The 24,640-nt window shown below is 51.7% G+C and overlaps 1 protein-coding gene across 1 annotated transcript; it reads right to left on the reverse strand.

Annotated features, from left to right (window-relative positions):
- Positions 1-1,649: 1,649 nt before the first annotated feature.
- On the reverse strand, positions 1,650-24,245 carry GALNT6 (polypeptide N-acetylgalactosaminyltransferase 6). The gene is made up of 10 exons (XM_068560506.1): positions 23,755-24,245; positions 21,679-21,851; positions 13,278-13,427; positions 12,007-12,241; positions 8,647-8,764; positions 7,064-7,264; positions 6,401-6,532; positions 5,697-5,798; positions 4,316-4,468; positions 1,650-3,265 (listed from the first exon to the last, which is right to left on the reverse strand). Exons 1-10 carry the CDS (start codon positions 24,243-24,245, stop codon positions 3,152-3,154), a joined length of 1,869 nt encoding a protein of 622 aa, XP_068416607.1. The 3' UTR covers positions 1,650-3,151.
- Between the last annotated feature and the right edge of the window lie 395 nt (positions 24,246-24,640).

Consider the following 24,640-nt stretch of genomic DNA (forward strand, 5'->3'; position numbering starts at 1 on the left):
TTCCTGGAGCCAGGAGATAGTAGCACAGGGCTAGTTAGCATCAAGATTTTAAGCAGGACTTGGGTGTCCCTGGTGGCGCAGTGGTTAAAAATCCACCTGCCAATGCAGGGGACACGGGTTCGAGCCCTGGTCTGGGGAGATCCCCCATGCTGCCGAGCAACTAAGCCCGTGCGCCACAACTACTGAGCCCGCGAGCTACAACTCCTGAAGCCTGCACACCTAGAGCCCGTGCTCTGCAATGAGAAGCCACTGCAATGAGAAGCCCGCACACCGCAGCGAAGAGTAGCCCCCACTCGCCGCAACTAGAGAAAGCCCGCACTCAGCAGCGAAGACCTGCAGCCAAAAATAAATAAATAAAAAAGATCTTAAGCAGGACTTAAGGTTTTAGGTTAGCCTGAGAATGGTCAGAGGGGTGGATTTTAACAGTGCAGATGTGGGGTTAGGGCAAGGCCAGCCTCGGCTAAGGCGAGGCCAAGAAGCTGGTTTCCTGAGTCCTCCCACCGCCCTGTTCGTGCCTTCTCCCTCTTCTTGAGCACCTCTCTTCCCTAGTCCTCCCTTCACCCCCAAACCTGCTGCATCCCTCAGTCCCTGTGGGTTACCCTTAGCTGACCGCCCTTGCGAGATGCTCTGCCGTTGTGTGGTCGAGGTGAGGAAACTGAGCACCACAGCAGGGCACCTCAGTTGGGCGTGCATCGTAAGATCAGGCTGGAGAACTGTTGAGTGATGTTATAGAGTATGAGGGATATTAGGATAAACGGCAAACAAACAGTGCCTGATAAATGTTTGGATGTTTAATGCAACCAAGAGTAGGGCTAAGATTGGAGTTAAGGACTAAGGCTCCCTAGGATTTACCGGACTTATTAGCATGGCATTCAAAGCCTTTTCAATTGGGCCCCAAGCCACTGTTCTACAGGGCCGACTAACCCAGTAAGCACAGCAGGTACAGTGCCTGAGGCCCACAATACTTTTTAGGCCCACAAAAATGTTTCAGTTTCTTTTAAAATCAGAATACAATCATCCTGGATTATATTCGTGGTTATATCAATGCAGCTGTAAAACATACTCTTTGACACTTTTTTAATGAAGGCACAAGTGCCTAGCGCTCATGAAAGCCATAGTGTGGTCCTGATCTTCTAGCTTCTACATTCACTGCGCCCTCACCCTGAAGTCCTCTTGGTTCCCTGCATCCACTTGCACTGTTGTCCCTCTGCGACTTTTCTCACACTTGAGATCTTTGCTAACTGAGCTCTTCCTACCTGAGGATCCATCCTTTGAGGTCTAAGGTCAAATGTCACCAACTTTGTGAGGCTTCTCTAAATGGAAGGAATTGTTCTAATTCATGTAGCACATCTCTGAACATCTCCAGGCTTGGCATGACTTGCTTACATCTCTGTTTTCCCAGCTGAAGTGTAAGTTCCATGGGGGAAGAGCCTTATTATTTCCTCATGTCTACATGTGCTTGACACAGTGTGTAGGCTAGATTGGGGGCCACAGGATATTTGGAGACGAGACAGTGGCTGTGACAGAACTTTTCAGATGTGTGTGATTCTTCACAGCTTGAATCAACTGATCCTCCAAACGGATCAGCTAAGGGGCATTGCAGGGGAGGAGGAACCCAATTGCAAACTTCCTTTACCAATGTCATAAAACCTTTATTTCCACTGGGATCTCATGTGCGATTCTCTTCTCTTTCTGGGAAAGAGCTTTTCCCTTTCCCCACTCCAGGACACGTCCTGGCCACTCTCTCCTCTCCCTTTGGCTGGGCTACCCCATGGGACCTAGGAGACTTCCTGCAGCGGGGAGTTGAGTGGGAAGCAGAGGCAGCTGTGGTCCCACGGCACCCTCATGTGGTGCTGTCCAAGATGACAGACTGCTACTCAAAGTAGGAAGCCCTCCAAGAAGGAATGAGAGTCCTCTGGGCAGCTGGGCTCTCTACTTCACGCAAAGCAGCCATGCGTGGTGGGGTCCAACTTGCTTGGGGAAGAGCTGACATGCACGGCAGGTCTGCTCTGCGCGCGGGGAGTTCACGCGAGAGCCGCAGACAAGGCCAGTCACGCAGTCATGCTGTCCCGGCTTCCTCAGACTTCCCAGGGCTCTTGTTAGCCTTATCTGGGTCCTAGCCTCAGGGCTGCCAATATGTGGTTGTGTGGCCTGGGGCAGATAACTTCACTTACCTGGCCTTGGTTTCATAATATGAAAATGATAGGGTTGGACTAAAACGATGATTTTCAAATTGTGCTTGCAGACTTTTAGAAAAGTTCAGGGGCTGGTGGGCAATGCCCTCACCCACCCTCATTTTCATCCATGGCTATTTTGCTTCTGCATTACATTATACATGGAGCACTGAAAAAAGGTTCTGGGACTTAAACCTGAGAATCACTGGCTCCACAAGCTTTCTTTCAAAACGAACATCCCAGGATTCCTAAATGTGGTCTCCCTCACAGCTACCTGGCTGCACTGCTCTAGGCTTTATGGAGACCAGCCAGCCAGAAATGATCAGACCGGAGGGAAGAGAGAGTGGGGAGCTGATGGCTAGTTGCCTAGTGTTCTTGTGGTGTGGTGGGAGGAGCCCAGGTTCAGGATACAGGCCAGCTCCTTTATTTCTCTCTGCCTCAGCTTTCTGGTCTATAAAATGGGCACGGTGGTTCCTGTCTTTCTCACAGGACTATGGTGCAGATGAAATAAGATAAAGGATTCCTGTCAAGGAGCTTCAGGTAATGTTAGCAAGGGAGACTCTTAGACCTCTAATCCCTCTGGTAGAATATACTGTTTTCACTGGATTCTGTGGGTGTTCTAGATGACCAGGGATTCAGGACGTGGCTGCAGAGGTACTTTTCTTGAATTCAGCATTGCTGCCCTGGGCTCTAGCCCAGCTGCCTCCTCTGCTTTGGAAGTCTGTTTCTAGGGCAGAAGGAAAGCTCTAGGTCACATATTATGTGTTCTAACAGTCTCTTCCACCAACGTAGAGGAAAGAAAATGGGCCCAATGTTGTTGCAAGGAGTAGGAAGGTCCTGCCTTGATTTGCATCGGGTTTGAAATCCATCTTTAAGGCCGACAGGGAACTGATGATCAGGTTCTCAAACATCAGGTTCCCCCAGATCCTGTTTCCTGAGAGGCTTGTGGGATCTCCCACAGGGGGGTGATCCAGGGCCTAGATGAAGAGCCAGTGCTGGTGGGGATCACTGGGATTGCAGGTGGCCATGGCTGGCTTTTTGTCCTTGGATGTCAGGCAGGTACCAGATCCTGAGTTCCTGATGAGTTGATCCTAAAAAGATGACACAGCAAAGGGTCAACCTGGGCCTCAGACCTCTGACAGTGCTACTAGAGGGCAATGAAATAGGAGTCAGTAGACAAAAGGCAAAGGAAACCCAATGAGGCACAGAGAGGGCACTTCCAAATTCCTTTCCTTGGATGCCAGATACTCTGATGGGATGCATTCCTGAGTTTCCACCTGTGCGTGGTACCCATTCTCCACCCCCAGCTTTAGCATGAATGGCTGGAACAGAGGAAGGCAGGACCATGGGCTAACTGAAAAAGGCTTTCAGGACCCCCCCCTCCTCCAGATGGCCAGTCTCAAAGACCTGGGCCACTGCTACCCACCCACACCTTCTGCCTTCAATCATGTTCAGACTCCTCCCTTCCCTGTAGCCCCAAGGCTAGGCTCCTCTTTCCCCAAGCCAAGGACTGGGGATTGGGGTGGAGTGGGGTGTGGAGGCTCATTGGGGGCTGCTAGTTTGGGCCCAATCCTGTAGAAGTTACATCATTTATCCCAAGACAGTGTGGTGTAATGGAAAGAACCCATGCTTTCCAGCCAGATTTATCTAGATCAGAACCCCAGGCCTACCATTTACTAGTGAAGGGTCTTGGGCCAGTCACAAACTTGCTGAGCTTCAGCTGGCCCATCTCTAGTGATGGGGACACCACTTACTTGGGAAGAGCCTCTGGAAGATTAACCAAACCAATGTATATGAGTGCATGGCCTTGTGCCCGGCACACAGAGGCCAGGCAGGAACCACAAGTGACTCTTCAACTTCATCTACTTGTGTTCAGCCTAAAAATACGTGAGCTATGACAGAGCTGGTCCTGGATCATAACCCCGACCCCATCTTTATATCAAGCAGAACCAGCCATCACCAAACCTTACTTAAGCCCTGAGGACCCTGCCTGTGACCAAGCCCACATTCTCCATACTTTCTATTGTACATTGTCCGGATCCACCCCGTAGTATCTCAGGCAGAGGAAGATGCAGAAGGAAGGGAGGGGGCAGTTGTGGTCTCAGGTTCTTGATTCTGAGCTTTCTGGGCAGCTGACTCACCTGGATGAATTCCCATTCCTCATCCTCGGGCACTTGGCTATTCTTGCCAGTGAAGTGGCAGCCCCTAAGGCCCAGAGTGCCAGCACTGGCATATAGACACAGCTGCTTCGCAATGTTGTGGCGAAGGTCCCTCTGGGTTGTGTATTCAAAGTACTAGAACACAAGATAAGAGGAGGTCCTGAGGGGCAGGCAGAGAGTTTGCCCATCACCTTCCAAAGCCAACTGCCTTGAGATGCCAACCACAGATGGCCTCCTGGGGAGGAAAGTGAGTAGTTGCTAAGACTTCAGTAATTCATGTGCCACCGCATCTGGGTGATACTGGAATGATAGATAATAGTTACTAAATATTTTTTCTTTAGTTAAAAACTTAACTTAGGGACTTCCCTGGCGGTCCAGTGGTCAGGACTCCACGCTCCCACTGCAGGGGGCACGGGTTCTATCCCTGGTCGGGGAACTAAGATCCCGAATGCTGTAAGCCATGACCAAAAAAAAAAGGGTAAAAAAAAAATTAGCCTCATTTAAGGCATTACTGGTGAAATCATGTGCTAGTTCTTTTTTTGCTAATAGATTACTATTGAAAAAATGTTCATCAGTGTACCACCTAAAGTCACCGTGCAGGCCAAGTGGTACAGGAAATTGCTCCAGAATGACTTTGTCTTCAATCGCACATCCTGTTGGCATCCTGTTCGGTGGCCCGTGCCACTCCTTTCCTTGTTTCAGCTCTGTTTCAGGTGCCTCTTACTTACCAAATGCTGGGCATTCAGGGTAGATTGAGGGGCTGGGTCCAGGGAGGTTATTAGTTATTCCTCAGGGAAGAGCTGGGCATTGTAGGGCATGGGGGAAATTCCCAGGATGCCAGGTAGCTGTGAGATGTCAGTAGGTGGTTGTTTTGGGGTCACTGATGGGTGCTGGGATCATAGTGGTAGCTTCTGGGCAGGGAAGGCATTGAAGATAGAAGTTGAGTGTAGCTGAGGCAAAGTGCTCAGAAACTTTCCACAGTCACCCTAAAACATCACTCAGCAGCTGGTATCCTCCAGGAAGCCTCCTCTGATGAACAATCCTCCCCTCCCGGGGTGGGGGGTTTGGGAAAAAAAAAACCCAAACCACAAAACAATCCTCCCCCCCCAGCCCCTCTCTAGCAGCCAGCACTGCTGCCCACTCCTCTCTGGATGCCCCTGATCCACACTTAAGACCTTGTCTGTCGGTATCATGCATTCCCCCTCAGACTGGGAGCTGTCTGAGGGCAGGGCTGGTATCTCCCCCTCTCTCTGGATCTCCCCTACCCTAGTCCTCAGGAAAGGACGATTCTGAGTGGAGGAAGGGGGCCTGTGAAGAGAGAAGATGCCCCAGAGACAGGCTTGCCTCGGGCTGGGCTCTGTACCTGGTTGCCGCCAAGGCCATGGCAGGTGTACATGATGAGGGGCTTTCCTCCATTGTTATTCTCTCCCACATCCAGGCAATGAGCCATGCCGAGGTTCTTGAGCTGCAGAATGTTGAGCAGAGAGGGGAACCAGGGGAGCACAGTTAGGAATTTTTTGGTTTGTGGTGTGGGGTCCATCTGGAATCAATTTGCACGGCTGGATTTCTCCTCTGTGACATTCCTCCTCTGCTCATTAAGGCAGACGCCTGAAGTGAACAGTAAAGTGAGGTGCAGGGCCCAGGGGCTGGGCAAGGTCAGGGTGGGCAACCTGCCAGGTCCCTGGGAGAAGCCCTCAGCATATGGGAATGTCCTTAAGAGCAGTGGTTCTCAAAGTGTGATCCCCAGACCATCACCTGAAGGCTTGTTAGAAATGCAAATTTTCAGGCCCCAACCCAGTCCTACTGAATCAACAGCCTGTGTCTTAACAGACCTTCCTGGTGATTCTGATGCATGTGAGTATTTGAGAACCACTGCTTAGGGGTTGTTTCCTCCTTATGAGGTTTTTAGCTCTAGAAGCCCAGGGTGGCCTCTCGGGCCTCCTCCTGGATAAGGGAGCGTGGAGAGTAAAAATCAGTTGTTTGTCATCCAGCTGCGGGGTAAGTGGTCCTGAACTTCTCCCGGGGGTTCTGTGATGATGGGTAGGCACGTTGGTTCTCAAGACTCACAGCTCCATAGAAGGTGGGCTTCAGGTCAGGAACAAACATCTCTGGGTAAATGTTGTGCAGGAACCAGGAAAAGTTGCGACAGTTTAGTCGTTCCCTCAGCTGCAGTCGTTCCGAAATGTCACCGAAGGATTTCTGTCAACCAAGCCAGCCCCCTAAGGGTCAGTTCCACCAGCCTTGACCTTCTTGTCAGGGTGGAAGTAGCCCAGAGTTCCTGGGACTACTTTCTCCCAGAGTGGGTCTCCTGTTCATCCCTGCTCAGGACCAGTTGGGCCCCACATCTAATCCCAACCCCCCTGCCTTGGCTTTGGGACCCGCACCCATAGCACCACCCCCATCTCCTGTGAACGCCCAGTTTTCTCCCAGTCTTCAATTCCCAGTTTCTCAGAGTAAAGCCATTCTTCCCGTGAGAGGTTCTTCCTCCAAATCTTTTCTCCCTCCCCTCCTAAAAGATACTGGGGCTCTCCAGGCAGGGACTACAAAGCCTCCTCTCCTCATTCTCTAGCCTCCAAAACAGAGCCTGGGCTCTAGCTCCCAAGGTCTGAGGGGTAAAGGCACCAGGTGGTGGAGCTGGGTGGGTCTCTGTCATCAGTAAGCTCTTGACCAGGGGCTGGGATTCTGCCCTTCTATTCATCTAAACACCTCCTGAGCACCCTCCCCTCTCACCTCTCGGGCCATCTTTGCTGCCTGCAGATTCCTCCTGTAGAAAATCTCCTTGTAGCTATCCATCCAGACCTCAGCCAGGCGCACTTGGTTGCGAGCAATGACACTGATGCCCTTGGGGAAGGTGTGAGGGCTCTTGGTACGGAACACGTGGCCGACCACAGAGCAGGGGATGATCTCCAGCTGGCCCCCGCACTGCCACACCTGCCGTAAGAGGATATGGGATGGGGTTTTCAGGGGCTGGGTGGGAAAACCTCCCCCCAAGCAGCTCTGTTCCATTCCCAGGGTGCCAGACCCCAGGTCCACAGACTCAGGGAAATGCTGCGCTCTCTCCCTGGAAAAAAAAGACACTGACCAGGCTTCTTCCCAGGCCATAACTACACAATCTCTGGCTCTCTGATGTTGGTTCACTCTGATTAAAGCAAACAGAAATTTGCAGGGTCCTGAGGGTTACCAGGGCCCACTTTGGAGAAAAGACAGTTGGCGAATTTTATGTCCATCTACCTACTGTGAGCTCTGGCCACCTGGCTTTTTGACCTGGAAATGTGATTTTATCAGCTCACACAGGTGTTACTGGAAACTCAAGCTCCTCCAAATCGAGATCAACTTGTGACCTAATCAAAGCATCAATTCATTAATTAATAGCCACCATCAGGTGGCTTGTGGTGATCACCTGGACCTTTAGCACACTAGGTTCCTTGCAGAGAGACTGAACAAAGGTCAGAGGCTCACGGACGAGCCTAGGGTCAGAACCATGGGAGTTATGGTGACTGAGCTGGTGACCCTCCTCTGTCAGAGGGCTGGTTTACGACATCCCTTCCACCTGTGTCTTCTCCTTTTTTTAGGTTTCAGATTGGGAGGTATGTTGTCATTCATTTTAGTACAGCAGCAACAGAAATACATAATCATAGCCATAGGAACAGCAGGTATCAGTGATGTGCTTGTATGTGCCAAGCACTGTGAGAGGTGACTTCATAAACAAGCTCATTTACTTGTTAATTACTCTCCACTGGATGGGGATCTGTGTAGATTTCATGAAGAGGCAAGCCTTTCTTCTAACCTAATCCTGATTTTCCTTATTCCTGGAATCCCTCAGAGTTCTGGGGCCCACCAGAATTTGGCCATCATCTTCTCCTATGGTTATGAAGAGCTTGCTGAACACAGGGGAGGGAAACTCCTAAGGCTACCAAGGCATGAGGTCTCTGACCTGGAAAGCGGAGCCTGATTTTTCCAGAAAAAGGATAGTGACTGCTTACTGACCTGTTCCACCTTCATCCTAACCCTTTTCCAACAGACAGCATGAAAGATGTCACCAGTCCCCAGATGTCTGGTCCCTATTACCTCTATTATCCCTTCCTTCTGAGGAGTTCTGCCCAGTAATTTGTTCTCAGTTGTCCAATCTGACTCCCAAGGCCCTACTGCCATGGACAGGGAGGGGGCAGAGGGAAGGTGGAGCCATGACGGGAAACAGCCACCCTTCCAAGTTCAGCTGAAGAATTGATATCCCTGCCACTGCCTAAGAGACAGGTTCTCAGGCCGTCCCCTGGGACGTTGTGGTTCCCCCACGAAGCTCTCTTCACTCTCACCCGGAAGGACATTTCCACGTTCTCCCCTCCCCAGATCTCCATCTGATTATCATAGGTACCGATGTGCTCAAAGTAGGACTTGGAGATGGAGAAGAGGCCACCAGCAAACGTCGGGGATCTGGAGAGACAGAGGGAGAAGCATGTGCATCTTCTGGGGGGAAGAGGGGCCAGAACCTGGCGTGGAAAGCTGTGAACTCACCGATGACGCCTCCTAAACTCCCTCCCTCCTCCTTTCCTCTCACCTGGGATATGCAGCCCCTCTTCCACTAACTTATGCACTTAGCAAATGCTTATTGAGCTTTTATTATGTTCTCTTCACCTTCTAAGATCAGGATGAGGAGAGATGTAATTACCATTACTCTCTTCTAAAAGGCATTCATCCATTCATTCATTCAACCAAGGATGTGTTACACACGGGCTACCAGGACCTGTGCTACGTGTTAGTCATACAGAGTAAAGAGAGACAGATCTTGTCCTCTGAGAGCTCGGTGTAGTAGCTGAGGGAAAAGCCACAATCGTTTGCTTTTTGGCAGCAAAGTTCCTAAAGCATAGTAGATACTCGGTTATCAGAAGCTATGTGAAATTGTTTTTGGACATAGGTGCTCCCAGAAACAGAGTAGGAAGCGAGGTGAAATTAAGCTCAACTTGGACTACTACAGGGAGCATTTGGAGGCTACAACAAGATTCTGGCTTTCAGACAAAGGCAGGGAGGCACAGACCCATGTTTAGATAAATTGACAAAAACATCTAGAACTTAGATACCACGTTGCTCATGAGAGGGGCTGGGCTAAGGGTTGAAGGCGGGGGTGGGAGACAGGGCAGGAGTGCACCCAGATCATTAGCTGTTGGCCTTTGTGCCACACCAGGCTGGCTTGGACGGGGCTTTGCTGCCCTCAGTGGGTGGCTCCACGTGGCACAACCAAGCAGAAACCTTCTCTGTCAGCCCAGAACCGGTCAAGGTGCTTCACACACAGCAGGGGCTCAATCAGTGTTCACTGGACTGCCTGGTCAAGGCGACTACCCAGGACCCTGGTGTTACCCTATGGCTGTTCTCGTCGCCCTGAAGTTGGGTCCTGCAGCCACTTTCTGGAAGGAATTTCGGTTGGGAAACCCTCAAGCTCAGGCAAGCTTTCTGTCACTGGTTGTGGCCTCTCTCAGGGGTTCTAAGCCAGCCCAAGTAAGGCCAGGAAAGCCTCAGAGAGTCCTGGGATTCTAGATGAGCATTTTGGAACTAACCTGCTGTTTCTTTTTTTTAAATAATTTTATTTATTTATTTGTTTTGGGTTGCATTGGGTCTTCGTTGCTGTGTGCGGGCTTTCTCTAGTTGTGACGAGCGGGGGCTACTCTTCCTTGCAGTGCGCGGGCTTCGCATTGCAGTGGCTTCTCTTGTTGTGGAGCATGGGCTCTAGGTGCATGGGCTTCAGTAGTTGTGGCACATGGGCTCAGCAGTTGTGGCTCGAGGGCTCTAGAGCACAGGCTCAGTAGTCATGGCGCACAGGCTTAGTTGCTCCGTGGCATGTGGGATCTTCCCGGATCAGGGATAGAACCCGTGTCCCCTGCATTGGCAGGTGGATTCTTAACCACTGCACCACTGGGGAAGTCCCTAACCTGCTACTTCTTCAGGGTTTCCCCGACCTGGGTCTGTCTCTTGGCTTTGAGAGGTCCCTCTGACCAAGAAGCCACTGACAAATTATCTCTGAGGATAAACTCTACGTGGGGAACTTTGCTGCAGACCCACAAGCAACAGGCAACCTCTGGAAACACTCTGCATTTCCTGGCCTGCTTCCTAGGGTCCCCTGGGTCCTCACCTCTCCTCTTGGCCTCCTGTTGACTTTGGGAGTGGAGGAAGGGAGGGTGCTGCCTGCAGGCCTCCTGGTGGGTACTATGCAAAGTGCCTCAGGCAAGCCCTGCATGCCACCAGGGCATTTGGACCAGGGAGCAAATTAATTCCTCAAACACTGGAGCTTTGTCTTCCAGTTGTATGGTCCTCGGACAACGGAGCGGGGGACGTCAGTGATGGGTGGGGGCCAGGTGCCCTTTCCCTGACCGTGCCACTGTGTGCCTGGCCCCCAGCTTGGGGGAAGGGGGTTTTGTTGCTGTACATCTCAAACAAAAGACATCTATGAATCAAGCAGAGGGTCTATAGGGAGTTCTAATTTCTTTTCTCTCCCCTGCCTTCTCCTTTCCCCTCTGCCCCCTCTGCTGCTTCTTCTTCTCCTTCTAAAGGCCACAGAGCAGCTGGCTGTTCAGGATCCATGGGATTCCTTCCTGTGGCCCACCCGAGCCCTCTCTACTGAGGCTCTGGGCAGCATTTCTTAGGATTTGGGCATGTGCATGGGGAGAAAGCCTTCCCTTTTATCTCTGCTCACCGTATCCCCAAACTCTGCTTCCCTCCATCCCTGGTATATATATTTGGTTGACCCTTCAGTTTCCTGGCCAGTATAGGAAAGCAATGGCACAGATAATCCAGAAGTAAAGGGTACTCTAATATAAGCCACTCCCCAACTCGGTTTAGTTGAGACGTCTGTGGTCTCTAACAACACCAACAGGCAATCTGGAGAGGGAGGGGCAGGGTGGGTGTGTGAGGGGAAGGCAAACCCAGCTGGGCATCAAACAATGGATAAACTTTCCAGCATCTGCCCTCTAGCTCAGGGGTTGGCAGACTGTGGCCTGTGGGCCAAAGCTGGCCTGGCTTTCTAAGGTTCTGGCAAAGAATGGTTTTTACATTTTGAAAGGATTATTTTTTGTAGCTGGCAAAACCTAAAATATCTGCTATCTAGCCCTTTTCCTGAAAAAGTTCAGGGCAACTGCAACACACTGTAAACTGCAGGACATTTGTCTATGTTCCTTTAATATGTTCTCAGTCTTTTCAAAGACGGTGACCTGGGTGCACACGCCACCCCCTCTTATTATAATGGCTATTTTACAATGGCCTCTCCCCTCCATCTCTCTGAAAGCAGCAGTCACACCCTTCTACATGTAGGGAGGAATAAATGAGATCAGGTGTGGAAAGCCCTTAGCCCAGGGCCTGGCACACAGAAGGTGGTGAGTGAGAGCCAGCTGCTATGGTGAGAGGTAGGACAGAGCCACGTTGGGGGCACGGGCTTGGGGCCAGATTGGCGGGATGGGTATCCTTGTTCCACCACTTTCTAGTGTATAGTCTGAGGCCAACTGTTCATCACCAGGAGCCTCAGTGTTCTCACCTGCAAACCAGGCTAATCACAGTACCTACCTCATAGGGGATGACGATTAAATATGTCAAGTGCTTCACAGAGCACCTCATAAATGCTGACCTGAGATGGTCCAGGTCCCTGGGACCACGGAGACCAGGATGTGGGCCCACCAGGCTACAGTACTTACTTGATGGGGTAGGTCTCATCCTTGCGCCTCTGCTTCTCATGTAAAGGTATGGTCTCCCAGCCGAAGGTCAAGCTCCAGTCAAAGTTGCCACGACTCTGGACTCGGCCCCTCTGGACGGGCTTGGAGAACTCAAAAGTGTTCAGGTCAATAGTGACAATGTTTGGGCTCACCACCACCGTCTCGTCCTCGGCGACGCGAGCCAGGAGGGGCTCCAGCCAGCCACGGAAGCACTCACCTGCAGGTCGGCACCAGGAGACATCAGTCAGGGTCCTGCCCACAGCTGAGCCCGTGCCCCCCGCCAGTGGGGAGCCCCAGGAGGACAAGCGTCCACTCCCTAGCTGTAGACAGGGAAACACGTGCAAGCTCCACGGCCACAGAGAGTGGACAGAGATCTCCCAGGACCCTCCTACACCTGCCCTCTCCCCCCAAAAAAGGTGGAGGTGGCTTTGGAGGGAAGAATGGAGGTCTCAGGGGAGTAACATGGTGGACCCAAAGGCACAGGGAAGGCCCTGGAGGGGTGTCTTCAGGGTCTGTAGCCTATCCACCCAGTCGGCCCTCCCCACCCAAGTGTGGGTTTCACAGGCGGGTGTCCCCTCTCCCAGGGATCTCTGCACCTCATGCTTCAGCTCCAGTTGTAGAATAACCATCCCTTTGGGATTTTCGATGAGCTGCACGTATGACTTGATTTAGCCTTCATTTGGTTGGTGAGTGAGGTTGGCATCCTCACCCCACTTGACAGAAGAGAAAACTGAGGCCTGGTTAGTGGCGGGGCCAGGACGCAAATCTAGGGCTTCCGACTCCAAGGCTATAGCTTCTCAGAATACGTATCACTGCTTTTAGGGAACATTTCTTTCCCTGACAATGGTGGGGAAGTGTTTTGTTTTGGGGCAAGAAGCAGGCTTTCCTGGCCCCATGTGGCCCTGCAGGAAAGTGCCACGCCAACCAGTGCCCAGTGGCGACAGGAGGCCTCTCCGGGGGGCTGAGCTCAGAATGAGGTTCAGATGGTGGGGGGGAGGGAGGAACGGCTGGGGCTCCAGAACACACTCCTAGCAACTGTGGCGTCACCAGTTGTTTTAGGGCTGTGTGTGCCTCCGGATAACCATCCTTGGCACTGGGGTGAGAAAGGGGTAGAAGAAGCTAGGGGCGTCCCAAGCCTGCTTCGATCCTGGGACAGCAGAGCTGGAAGGTGCTCTGCTGATGCCATGGTCCCAGCTCTTCATTCTGCCAGGGAGGGAAGGGGGACAGAGCCAGGCCGGCCCTCTTCTACTCACAGTGGGCATCCAGGAAGGTGAGCACCTCCGCCTGGGCCACGCTGGCTCCCAGCAGCCGGGCGGTGATCAGCCCCTTCCGCTCCTCCTGCCGCACCACCTTCACCACCTGCAGCCGCTTCACGTACCGCTCCAGCGGCTCCTTCAAGTACTCTGGAAGGGACAGGGTCATTGTCGCCAGCTCACCACTTTGTTGCAAACCTAATCCCCCGTGTGCACCAAGTCTGGGTGCTCTCAGGCCTCCAGCAGGCCTGCATTTTAACCCTCCTGCCCTCACTGCGCTGAGCAACTCCATAGAAGCCCAAGGTGGGGGGGTGGTGGTAGAAGGAGAAGGTCCCATGTGTGGTCCTACTGCCCGTGGCCACCTTGCCAGGACATTCCACCGGCTCTGTTGGGCCCTTCCTGTGTCTGCTTACCGGGGCGCCTTCTCTGATGTCTGACACAGGACCTCGGAGTTGTGTTTCTTTGGTCTCAAATCAAGTATCAACTTCTGACAAAGGCTCTCAAATGCCCCTCTTGGTCTCCGCACCCTCTCAGCCCCCCATCTTTTCAGAGCTGGGACTTGGGCCTCCCCTCCTTTCCACACCTGGGGTTTGTGGCAGTCATTTCTCCCTGTCTGAGTCCCTGTCTCCCAGGCTCTTCAGAGTAAGTCTGACAGGTAGAGCGGACACAAGTGTTGATTTCTGGCTTCTGGGGCAGCAGCAAGAAGTCTTACTCTAATCCTCTTTTTTTAAAAATAAATTTATTTAGTTAGTTATTTTTGGCTGCGTTGGGTCTTTGTTGCTACGCACAGGCTTTCTCTAGTTGCGGCGAGTGGGGGCTGCTCTTCATTGCGGTGCGCGGGCTTCTCATTGCGGTGGGTTCTCTTGTTGCGGAGCATGGGCTCTAGGTGCGCGGGCTTCAGTAGTTGTGGCACGTGGGCTCAGTAGTTGTGGCACACGGGCTTAGTTGCTCCGCGGCACGTGGGATCTTCCCGGACCAGGGCTCGAACCCATGTACCCTGCATTGGCAGGCGGATTCTTAACCACTGCGCCACCAGGGAAGTCCCTACTCTAATCCTCTTTATTACCTCCTCTGCACATGGAATTCTTTAGGAAGATGAAAAGATGCTGAACGGCTTTTTAATTAAATTTAAAAACCATGTACCCAGCACCTCCATGAGCCAGGCACAGTGGTGAGCCCGGCCACCCAGGGAACGGGTGGGTGACGGCAGGGTAGGTGATGAGTGACCTGCCAGAGGTGGTGCAGGGCTGGGGAAGTCTCCAGGAGGGGCAACCATCCTGAATTGGAGGGGGTGGGGAAAGCACTTTGAAGGGAGGAGGGGTATCTGCTGAGATCTCCAGCCCCTTCTGAGAGGGGGCTCACTTCATGACTCTGTTATTTAGTCGGAAATCCTCAGAGCATTAAATATAGCCCTATTCTGAAGCAATCCACCTTGGAACATAGTCCAAATCTCAGTGATGTTTCAGTAACTGCTGTTTTGGTTTATCTGTGCCACTGTTCTGTTCCCCACTGTGCAGAATGGAGTTGCCTATGGTTTCAGAAGTGGCGGCGCGGGGCAGGTGTGACGGCTGACTGTGTCCTTTCTCTTGAGGGCTGTGGGATCGGCCCAGAGCTTAGGCCTCGCTCTCAACGTAGTGTCACACAAACTGGGGTCCAAAGTCAGTTTTGTGAGGGCGCGATTGATCTCTCGCTCTACTCGTTTTGTTTTTCTTTTTGGCCACACCGCGTAGAATGCGGGATCTTAGTTCCCCCACCAGGGATCGAACCCGGGCCCCCTGCAGTGGAAACTCGGACTCTTAAGCACGGGACCGCCAGAGAAGTCACTCTCCCTCTACTTTGACACACTCACAAACACACACACCCACACACACACACACACACACACACAGTGCCCAAATACTTGAGCACTACTATGTGCCACTCATGGAACTAGGTGCTTCCATGTTGACTTTCTTCTTTAATCTTCTCTGTGAAGATTAAGGCGCTATGAAATAGGGAGTATTGTCCCCAATGTTTGTAAGTCAAAATTAGCCTCATTTGGCAGCTTCAGCCCAGCACTCACTTAGCAAACACCTGTGAACACGCTGCCAGGTGCCAGCCGCTATCCTGGGCAGGGAGGGCCGGGGTCTGGGTCCTGCCTTCACGGAGCTCCTAGGCCCATCCTCCAAGTCCAGCCCCGAGTGCTGGCTCTAACAGGGAGGTGGGAGGATCCCTGTGCGGGAGTCTTACCTTCTCGGCGCGGCTGACGGCGGACGTTTCCCCTGAGAACATAACTGTGCTTACAGGAAGTTCATGGTGGTGGAGATAACCCAGGGACAAAACATCATAGGAAGTGGGTTTTGTGGTAAGAGCTCGCCAAGCATTGAGCTGTGAACGTCAGGGCAGCCTGAGCTCTACAGAGCCCTTCTCCCACGCTTTCCCTCCAATCTCGGGTGTCTAGGCGGGACCTGGGAATTCTGAGCATGAGCCTCAGGCCCTCTGATGGGGGTGAGATAGCTCTCCTAAGTTATGCCCCTCCCTGGACCCACTGGACATAAACCCAAGAGCTGAGTACAGCAGAGCCGAGTGTGGAAAGACAGACGGGCCCAACCATTTTCCCTTATGTCCCTCAGACGAGAGCCTCCTCATTTAGGTTCAATACCACACCACCCCAGCCCGGCTTCATTTCTCACGACTGGAGTCTATGAGACTCCTGTGACCTCCCACACACATGCCTTACTCAGTCCCATGTTTGAAATACCATCTATATGCAGATGCTCCTGGGCCTTTTTTCCTGGCCTTGCCATCTTCACTTGGATGTCTAACAAAACCACAAACCTAACATGCCTGAAATGGAGCCCCAGATTTCTTCCCTACCTGCCCTCCCATCCTCCCCCCATGTAAATACATGGTACCGGCATCCCTCCAGCTGCTCTAAACTAGGAATCGTGCTGGATTCTCCCCCTCCACAAACAGTCCTTCAGCAAATATGGCCAGTTCTCTCTCTCCATCCCCACCGTCACTGCAGCAATCATGTCTTAACTGGTCTCCCGGCCTCTACTCTACACTCCTCTTCCCAATCTACTTGTGACACAGCAGCCACGGTGAGTTCTCTCTTAAAACTATAAATCACATCATGTCACTATGGTGGTTTAAAATTGCACTTAAAAAACGAATCCAGGAGACTTCCCTGGTGGCGCAGTGGTTAAGAATCCGCCTGCCAATGCAGGAGACATGGGTTTGAGCCCTGGTCCGGGAAGATCCCACATGTCGCGGAGCAACTAAGCCTGTGTGCCACAACTACTGAGCCTGCGCGCCTGAGCCCGCGAGCCACAACTACTGAGCCCACGTGCCACAACTACTGAAGCCCGTGCGCCTAGAGCCTGTGCTCCACAACAAGAGAAGCCACTGCAGTGAGAAGACAGCGAACCGCAACAAAGAGTAGCCCCAGCTCAACGCAACTAGAGAAAGCCCGTGCACAGCAACGAAGACCCAATGCAGCCAATAAATAAATAAATAAATAAATTTATTAAAAAAAAAAAAAAAAAAAAACCGAACCCAAACAGTATGATGGTTCCTCAAAAAATTAAACAAAGAACTACCATATGATCCAGTAATTCCACATCTGGGTATACAGCCAAAATAACTGAAAGCAGGGACTCAAAAAAATATTTGTACAGCCATGTTGATAGCAGCGTTATTCACAATAGTCAAAAATGTGGAAACGATCGAAATGTCCATGGGTGGATGAATGAATAAACAAATGTGATCTACACAAACAATGGCATACTCAGCCTTAAAAAGGAAGCAAATTCTGACATGTGACAACATGGATGAACCTTGAAGACATTATGCTAAGCGAAATAAGCCAGACACAAAAGGTCACATACTGTAGTGATACCACCTACACAAGGTACCTCCAGTAGTAAAATTCATAGACAGAAAGTGGAATGGGGGTTGCCAGGGGTTGGGGGGCTAGGGAATGGGGAGTTATTGTTTAATGGGCATAGAGTTTCAATTTGGGAAGATGAAAGAGTTCCGGTGATGGTTTCACAACAATGAGAATGTATTTAATGCCACTGAATGGTACACTTAAAACCGGTTAAGATGGTAAATTTTATGTATATTTTACCACACACATTCAAAAATCCAAACACTATTGCTTAAAAAGGTCTTGTGATTCAGTTCTGCTCACCTTTGTAAACTCACTTTGTACCAGTGCTGTTTCTGCTTCCTTGCTCGCTTCTCTGCAGCCATCCTGGCCTTATTTCTGCCCCATTAACACACTAAGCCTCAGGGCCTTTGCGCTGGCTATTCCCTTTGTGGGGAGCACTCAGAGTAGCCTTTCTTGGCTACTCTGACTAAAAAAGCTGCCTAATTACTGAGTAGCCCATCACCTGCATTCTTATTTTTCTTCTAATTTAATTTCTTCATAGCACTTATTATCTGCAATTATTTATTTTCTGTCTTTCCCATTAAAAAAGTAAGCTCTAAAAAGACAGACACCTTGTTCAACTGTTCACTGTTATACCCCTGGAGCCTGCCCAGGGTCTGGTGCTCAGTAGGTAAGTGATAAACACTTATTAAGCACATCAGTGAACTGCCTTTATTTATGCTTCTCTTGTGGACTCTCCCCCTCTTCTTTGGCTGCTGAAAAATCTAGAAAAGAAAAACAAAACAGAAAGCCTTTCCTGTAGGGAGGACTTCCTCTCTTAACTTTCCCTCTCTCGTTTTATGCTGTTTTCATTTCATGCCCATCTATACTCTATCCAGCCTCAAATCGAACTGCAATGGGGAAATTTTTCTTGAACAATCCTTTTGCAAGGAGAAGAGGAGAAAGGAACGAGTGTAACACCCTTTGGGCGTATTCTACAATCCTCCTGCCCAGATGGAACATTTAGACACTGGGCTATATTTTCGAACCCAAATCAAGACTCATTATCGGCCTCCTTCCATCTCCAAGCGTGAGGATTAAACTGGCAGGTGAAACTGACAGGCGGGAATAGCAGAATTTCTTTATGGGGAAGAAAATATTGAATGGAAACTTTCCTAGAAAATCCAGGACATAGAGTTACTACAGAGACATCTTCCTATATTATAAAACAAGGACAGAGGTAAGAGATAGCAGTAATGAAGCAACTTTACCTGTTAGAATAGACACTGGAAGTTGTAATTCAACTAGAATTGGAGGCTTTGAATAATTCCTGACTTGCATTACTGGTGTCTCTTGGGAGTTGAGGGGGTCACGAGAGGAACTGCCACTCACTTCAGTTCTGACCAGCCAGGGGAGACGGCAGTGGGCGAAATCGTGGGCTAATCCAAAGTGCTCCCAGTGTCTCCTCCCCTGCGTTTCTCACAGCGTGTTTCCTGACTTTAGGGCTGCCCCTCCTCTCCTTTGGGCTAATCCAAAGTGCGCAGGAGGGAGGCGTAGGTTCTCCTACTCAGCCTCCCTGCCAAGGGCAGGGCAGGGCTTTGGACAAGGGGTTGCCCTGTTTGGGGCATGGTAGACTGACAGGCTTGGGGGGGCCAGTTTTTAGGAGCTTGTGGAATGTGCCAGACCAAGAGTGGACCTCGGCTGCTGACCTGGCCACGCAGGAGGGAAGTCTGTGCCTGGGGACGGACTGTGAAGTGGGAAAGAAAAAGTTCCCCAGCCTGGCACAGGGCCCCTTTCTGATACCTGCCCCCCAGTATCAAACGCCCGTACACTTGTGGTCAAACCGTGCTGCCGGGCACCTGGATAGGACGACAGAGAGCAAAGACATCGAATTTCAGCAGACACAGCCATTGTTTTTGTGTGTGTATAATGAGAGCCGGGTGATCTGATCAAACGGTCAAAGGTGTGGGAAATTTTATCCCACCGTGGACTGCAGAGATTTCTGACCATGGATCTGAGGGTATTTTTCTTTCTTTGCTGAACTGAACATTGCTGAAAGTATCTCTAGAGTCCCAAAGCCCTCAAGGTAGGGTGGTTTATCCTGGGGTCCACAAATTCCCTGGAATTACATGCACAAATGTGGGTATGTGCACACTTGTGGCAGTTGTGCACTGTTCTAGAGAGAGGGGCATAGCTTTTAACAGAGTGTCTAAGGAGGCCAGGACGCAGGAAATTAAGAATGGCTGGTTTCGGTTTTTCAGGCAGGTGATTCCGAGATGCTGGAGTTGGCTGTATGAGAGAGTCCAGGGCAACAAGGGAGAGGCCACCAGAAGGAACGGGAACAGGTCTGGTGGCCCGAGAGGGACTGGCTCTTTGCCAAGCCCACCCTACTAGGCACAGGCCACTCTGCCCTTTCAAAGCTGTCCGTGGCAGCCTGGCACTATGTCACTGGCTGGCCTGGTCAGAGGAACTGCCCAACTGTGCCTTAGGGATGTACACAATTCTGAGTGACAAGTTGAAACTGTTTAGAACTTCTACCACATGGGATTCAAGGGAAGAAGCTTCTGAGGGATGGGCCGCTCAGGGTTGTGGGGAGAAGGGTAATGAGAGAGCCCAGTTTGAGAGGAAGGGCAGCTGATACATTGGTTCCCACTCCTTACAACCATTCTACTGCTACTGAGATTCCCCGGAGGCCATTCTCAAGCCCCAACCCTCTCGCCAAACTCTGCCCCCCCCTTTCCAGAAGCTAATCTCTCTGCTCCTTATCCACCAGACCCTTTCACTGCATCGCTGATACTTGTCTGCTTTTGCTTTGTAAGTGCTGCTAGGTGTCTGTCCTTCCCGGGGAAATGGGAGCTCCCTGAAGAAATGGACTCAACGGTGCCCATACTCAGCTCCTCCTCCCACTGCCCTCCCCGGCCCTAGTCCTCTTACCCAGAGGGCAGGAGGGGGCTGGGGGAGAGGAGGGGGCGTCAGCAGCTCCACTGGAGGGGCCGCACAGTTCCTGCCCTCAATACGGGAGCGTGGGCACAGGAAGCCAACCCGGGAGAGCCCCAGCCCCCACGTGCCACCTGGGAGGAGGGCTCAGCTCCTGGAGGACCCCAGTCTACCGAGGCATGGGTCCCGCAGTCCCTTTCCTAGTTCTGGCCCCGGCATCCCATGCTCAAGTGATTTATGAACTTCCCCCCTGGACTCGGGGTCCTCTTCCTCTCTTCCTGACCATTACCCTCCCCAAAGCTGCCATCCTTCTGAGATAAGGTCACTCTCCAGCTTAAGCACCTTCAATGACACCTCGTTTTATTTTCCCCCCCAAATAAATACTTTTAGCATGGCATGGATTTCATTCAACATCATTTCCCACAGCACAGACACACTGATGTCTCTAGGGCTCTGCTGATGCTGTTCTCTTTTCCGGGACTGCCCTTCAACACCTCTTCTCTCCCTAAACACTCGGGCTTTCAGGCGCCGCTCTAATCCGGCCTCCATGGGGGACCGCCCCAACCATGCCACACAGAAATAACACCTCCCATAGCGCCTTGCTCCCATACAAAGAATAAAATGAAACTAATGCACACGGAGCTCTTACTCGAGACTAAGTGCTCTGCAGCGCATGAATGATCTCATTTACCACCTATCTCTGAGCCCTCAGCCACCACTGTCTTCATTTTTAGAAGAGGGGACTGAGGCTCAGAGAGGCTAAGTGTCTTGCCCAAGGTCACAGAGCTAGGAAGAGTCAGAGCTGGGACTTGAGTTCCTGGGTGTCAGACTCTCAAGTCCACGCACTTTCACGTCCGTTGGGGTGTGTTGCGGGCCACACCATTGTGGTTGGTGTTGTTAGCAGTCATCTGACTACGAGGGCTGTCAGCCTACTCAGGGCAAGATCTGTCTCATTTGTTATTTGTCTTCTCTTTTGGCCACGTGGCACGTGGGATCTTAGTTCCCTGACCAGGGATCGAACCTGCGCCCCCTGCATTGGAGGCGTGGAGTCTTAACCACTGGACCGCCAGGGAAGTCCCTCATTTGTCATTTGTCATACTATTCCCTATGCCTAAGTCAGTGCCAGGCACAAAGTACTCTGTAGATGTTTCTGGAATTGCTTTGAATGGTGGAAGTTTGGCGAGCAACCTCACTTGTCTATTACCAACTATAGCAAAGGGCTTCTGAGGTGGAATCTTCAAGAGCAAAGGAATGGTCCGGCAGGTAGGAAACAGAGGGAAGGTTGTCCCCACCCTCTGCCCTGCCCTGACCTCTCCCGGCATTTCTAACTTGGGGTTGGGCTTGGCAGCTCTAAGGGAGTCCTTGAAGCCAGAACTGCTAAGCTTTTGGAGCTTTGGGGGTAAAAATGTGAATGAAGCTTGGGCTCTAGAAATGTGGTCTACCTGCTCCCTGGCCCCCACCTGCCTTCTTCCTGCTCCTAGCCTCTATGATGAACTGTGATGCCAGACAACAGGCCGTGAGGCAGTGCCTGTTCCCTCAGGAGCACCTGCCCTCTTTCACAGAATACCGGGGAGACCCCAGGCCTCTCCTTGGGGGGCCCCCTAGCCTCACCTTCCGTGCTGGCATCATCCACCAGAATGATCTCCTTCAGCAGGATGGCTGGGGTGGTGTGCAGGACACTGTACACCGTCCGCAGCAGCGTGGACCAGGCCTCGTTGTGGAACACAATGATGACGCTGGTGGCAGGCAGTGGGGGGCAGCGCCGGAACTTCTGGTCGACACATCTGCAAGGATGAACGTGTAGATACAGCTCTCCAGGTCCCTGGGAGTTCCAGGGGTAGGGAGGGCTCGGTCCACAGATTCCTATAACCATCCTTTGCTCCTTGGATCCCCCAGCCTCCATTCCCCATTGGAGCTGGGAATAGCTGCTCCCTGTTTCCAGCTTCCCCGCTATTTGCCACCTACTCTGAGCCTCTGCACAGGTCCTAACCAACCCACTCCAAGACCTGTGTCCCCCAGAGCTGGCTCGGTGCCCCAGCGGTGATGCCGAGGGCATCCCCCTCACTTCTCTCATCTGCTCTAGGAGTTCCCAGGGCTGACTCTCTCTTCCTCAGTGTGCTGCATAAAGTGTAATCCAATCCAGAGGTCCCAGAGGGGAAGTAATAAAAGGCAACTCTGACATCTGAGAAAAGTGACTACAATCTCCATACTCGATGAGAGGAAAAGGCTTTTCTCTTTACAATGTACAGTTTCTCTCTGATCCATTTCCTCATGAATTCCCTGGAATCTGATACTATTATCACAAACAATTTCCTGTGACCTTTTCTCTATCCTCATACACTCCAGCCACTCTGTGGCACTGGCCACACTGCCACCCTCTCTGACACGCCATCTCGGCTGGGGGCAGGAATGTGTGAATGCTGGATCTCAAGGAGTCATGTGGCCTAATGCCCTTTTCTTTTTTTAATCATTATAGTTTTTTTAAAAAAATATTTCTTTTATTCATTTATTTTGTTGCAACAGGTCTTAGTTGCGGCTTGTGGGCTCCTTAGTTGTGGCACATGGGCTCCTTGGTGCAGCAGGCGGGCTCCTTAGTTGTGGCATGTGAACTCTTAATTGCGGCATGCATGCGGGATATAGTTCCCTGACCAGGGATCAAACCCAGGCCCTCTGCATTGGGAGCGTGGAGTCTTAACCACTGCGCCACCAGGGAAGTCCCCTGATGCCCTTTCTTAACCCCCTTTGCTGATCAGAGAGATTTCTCAGGGGCCTTCCAGAGGAGACTGCCAGAGTTCCTGCACTGGCTGCACTCACGCCCACCGCCCTTCCCTGCTAGGAGCCCTGATAACTTGGGGTGGTTCCATGTTCTAGGCCTCCAATACTAGGTCCTAGTCTGAGGAACCCCAGGTTCAAAGTCCTAAAGAATCATGAACTTGAGGACGGGAACTGCCATGTGAGAAAAGGTCAAAAAGGGTATTACTCTTGAGTTGGGAATGACAAAGTCTACATGAGAAAGACACAAAATCTTTGACATGAGGACAGTATGAACACAGACTGAAGTGGCTACGGCTCAAAGATCTAAGAACTGGTTCATTGCCCGGGATTGAAAGTACAAACAGCTTCAAATAAAGATTGGAATGAATTCTTGGCCCTGTGAGTCTTCACTGAAAGAAACCAGGAGTTGTGGAGATAATCTTGACCACCAGGGCTGCTGTTGGGAAATGCCCTTTGCCAAGAGCTCAGCAGCGGAGTCCTGCAGTCTCTGGGGCAGGCCTCGGCATGGGACAAGGCCACCGAATATGTGGCCTGCAGTCAGGGCTTCCCAGTCACCCTTAGGCCAGGTCTGGTCCCAGCCCGGACAGAGTTCCTTTTTCTGTACCCTGTCACCTTCACAATCCTGTTTCACTCTCACAGGTCTCCCTGAGCCTCTGGCCTGACCATAATATGAACCCCACACAAAATCTTTGACATGAGGATACAAAATCTTTTTGTATCAAAAGATACAAAATCTTTTGTGCCCTGGGATAAGGGCAATTGATTAGGAAAAGTGAGGCCTTAGAGGAAATCCTTGCCCATACTCTAAAATCCCTGTCAGCCCTTTACCTGGCACTCAGCCCGTGGCCATGGCCATACCAGCCACGCCTTTGGCAGAGCCCTGGCCTCACCCCAGGACACGGCGCCACTTACTCAGGGGGTCGAGTGTCCGGCCCCAGGGCCCTCTGCAGGGAGATGCGGTCACTGGCAAAGGCATTGAAGCAGTGCTTCTTATAGCCCTCTTTCTTTTCCTGGGTCTCCTGGGGCGTCCACTGTTTCTTCTGAAATGCTTTCCCATCTGCCCCCGGGCCATTGGGGTCCTGTGGTGGCCGTTCCCAGAAGGGCTTCAGCTCAGCTGGGGCATAGAACTCGGGGAGGCAGGTCCGGTTTGTGGAGGCCAGTGTCTGCTGGGGCTCCGGAGCCCTGATCTGGAACCTGGGCATTGAATCCCTAAGGTTGTGCACGGCCCCCAGCATGAGGTCCAGGACATGATCCTTCTGGCTCACCAAGGACTTCAGCCATGGTTTCTCTGTGGCCTGCTCCCTGCCGCTGACATCCCTCTGCAGGATGAAGAGGAAGAGCACGAAGGCGCTGCCCGCCATGGCCAGGCGCACGGCCATGTGGCGTCTGCGGAGTAGCCTCATCCTCGGGAACCAATGGGAACCCCGGCTGGGTCAGCTCCAAGCGCTGGCCCGGCCCTGGAAATAGCCTGATGGGTCGTGGTGGCCGCACCCTGGGGCCTCGGCCTGAGAAGCGGGGGATGAGAGAGAGAAATGAGCCAAGGCAGTGGTGGGGAGGGAGTCGGGGGATTCGGGGTTCGCGTCCAGGCTCTGCTGCTGAATGGTGACATCACCTTAGCCCAGTCACGTCACTTTCCTGCACCTAAATTTCCTCCATCCAGAAAATGAGGAAAATGGACTCTGTTTCTTTTCTGCCCTAAGATTCTGACATTCATGGATCTAGAATAATTGGAACACTGAAACTCTACATGCAGAGATTTAATCAACTTAACCACTTTGAGAAACAATTTGGCAGTCTC

The sequence above is a fragment of the Eschrichtius robustus genome, chromosome 13 (assembly GCF_028021215.1).
Source record: "Eschrichtius robustus isolate mEscRob2 chromosome 13, mEscRob2.pri, whole genome shotgun sequence".
Taxonomy (NCBI): Eukaryota; Metazoa; Chordata; class Mammalia; order Artiodactyla; family Eschrichtiidae; genus Eschrichtius; species Eschrichtius robustus.

Excerpts from the sequence above, each read along its gene's own strand:
- GALNT6 (XM_068560506.1), bottom strand. The coding sequence starts at position 24,245 with ATGAGGCTACTCCGCAGACGCCACATGGCCGTGCGCCTGGCCATGGCG. Across the intron at positions 21,852-23,754 it reads CCGGACACTCGACCCCCTGA|ATGTGTCGACCAGAAGTTCC; the intron begins GTAAGTGGCGCC and ends TCATCCTTGCAG. Across the intron at positions 12,242-13,277 it reads CACCTTCCTGGATGCCCACT|GTGAGTGCTTCCGTGGCTGG; the intron begins GTGAGTAGAAGA and ends GCCGACCTGCAG.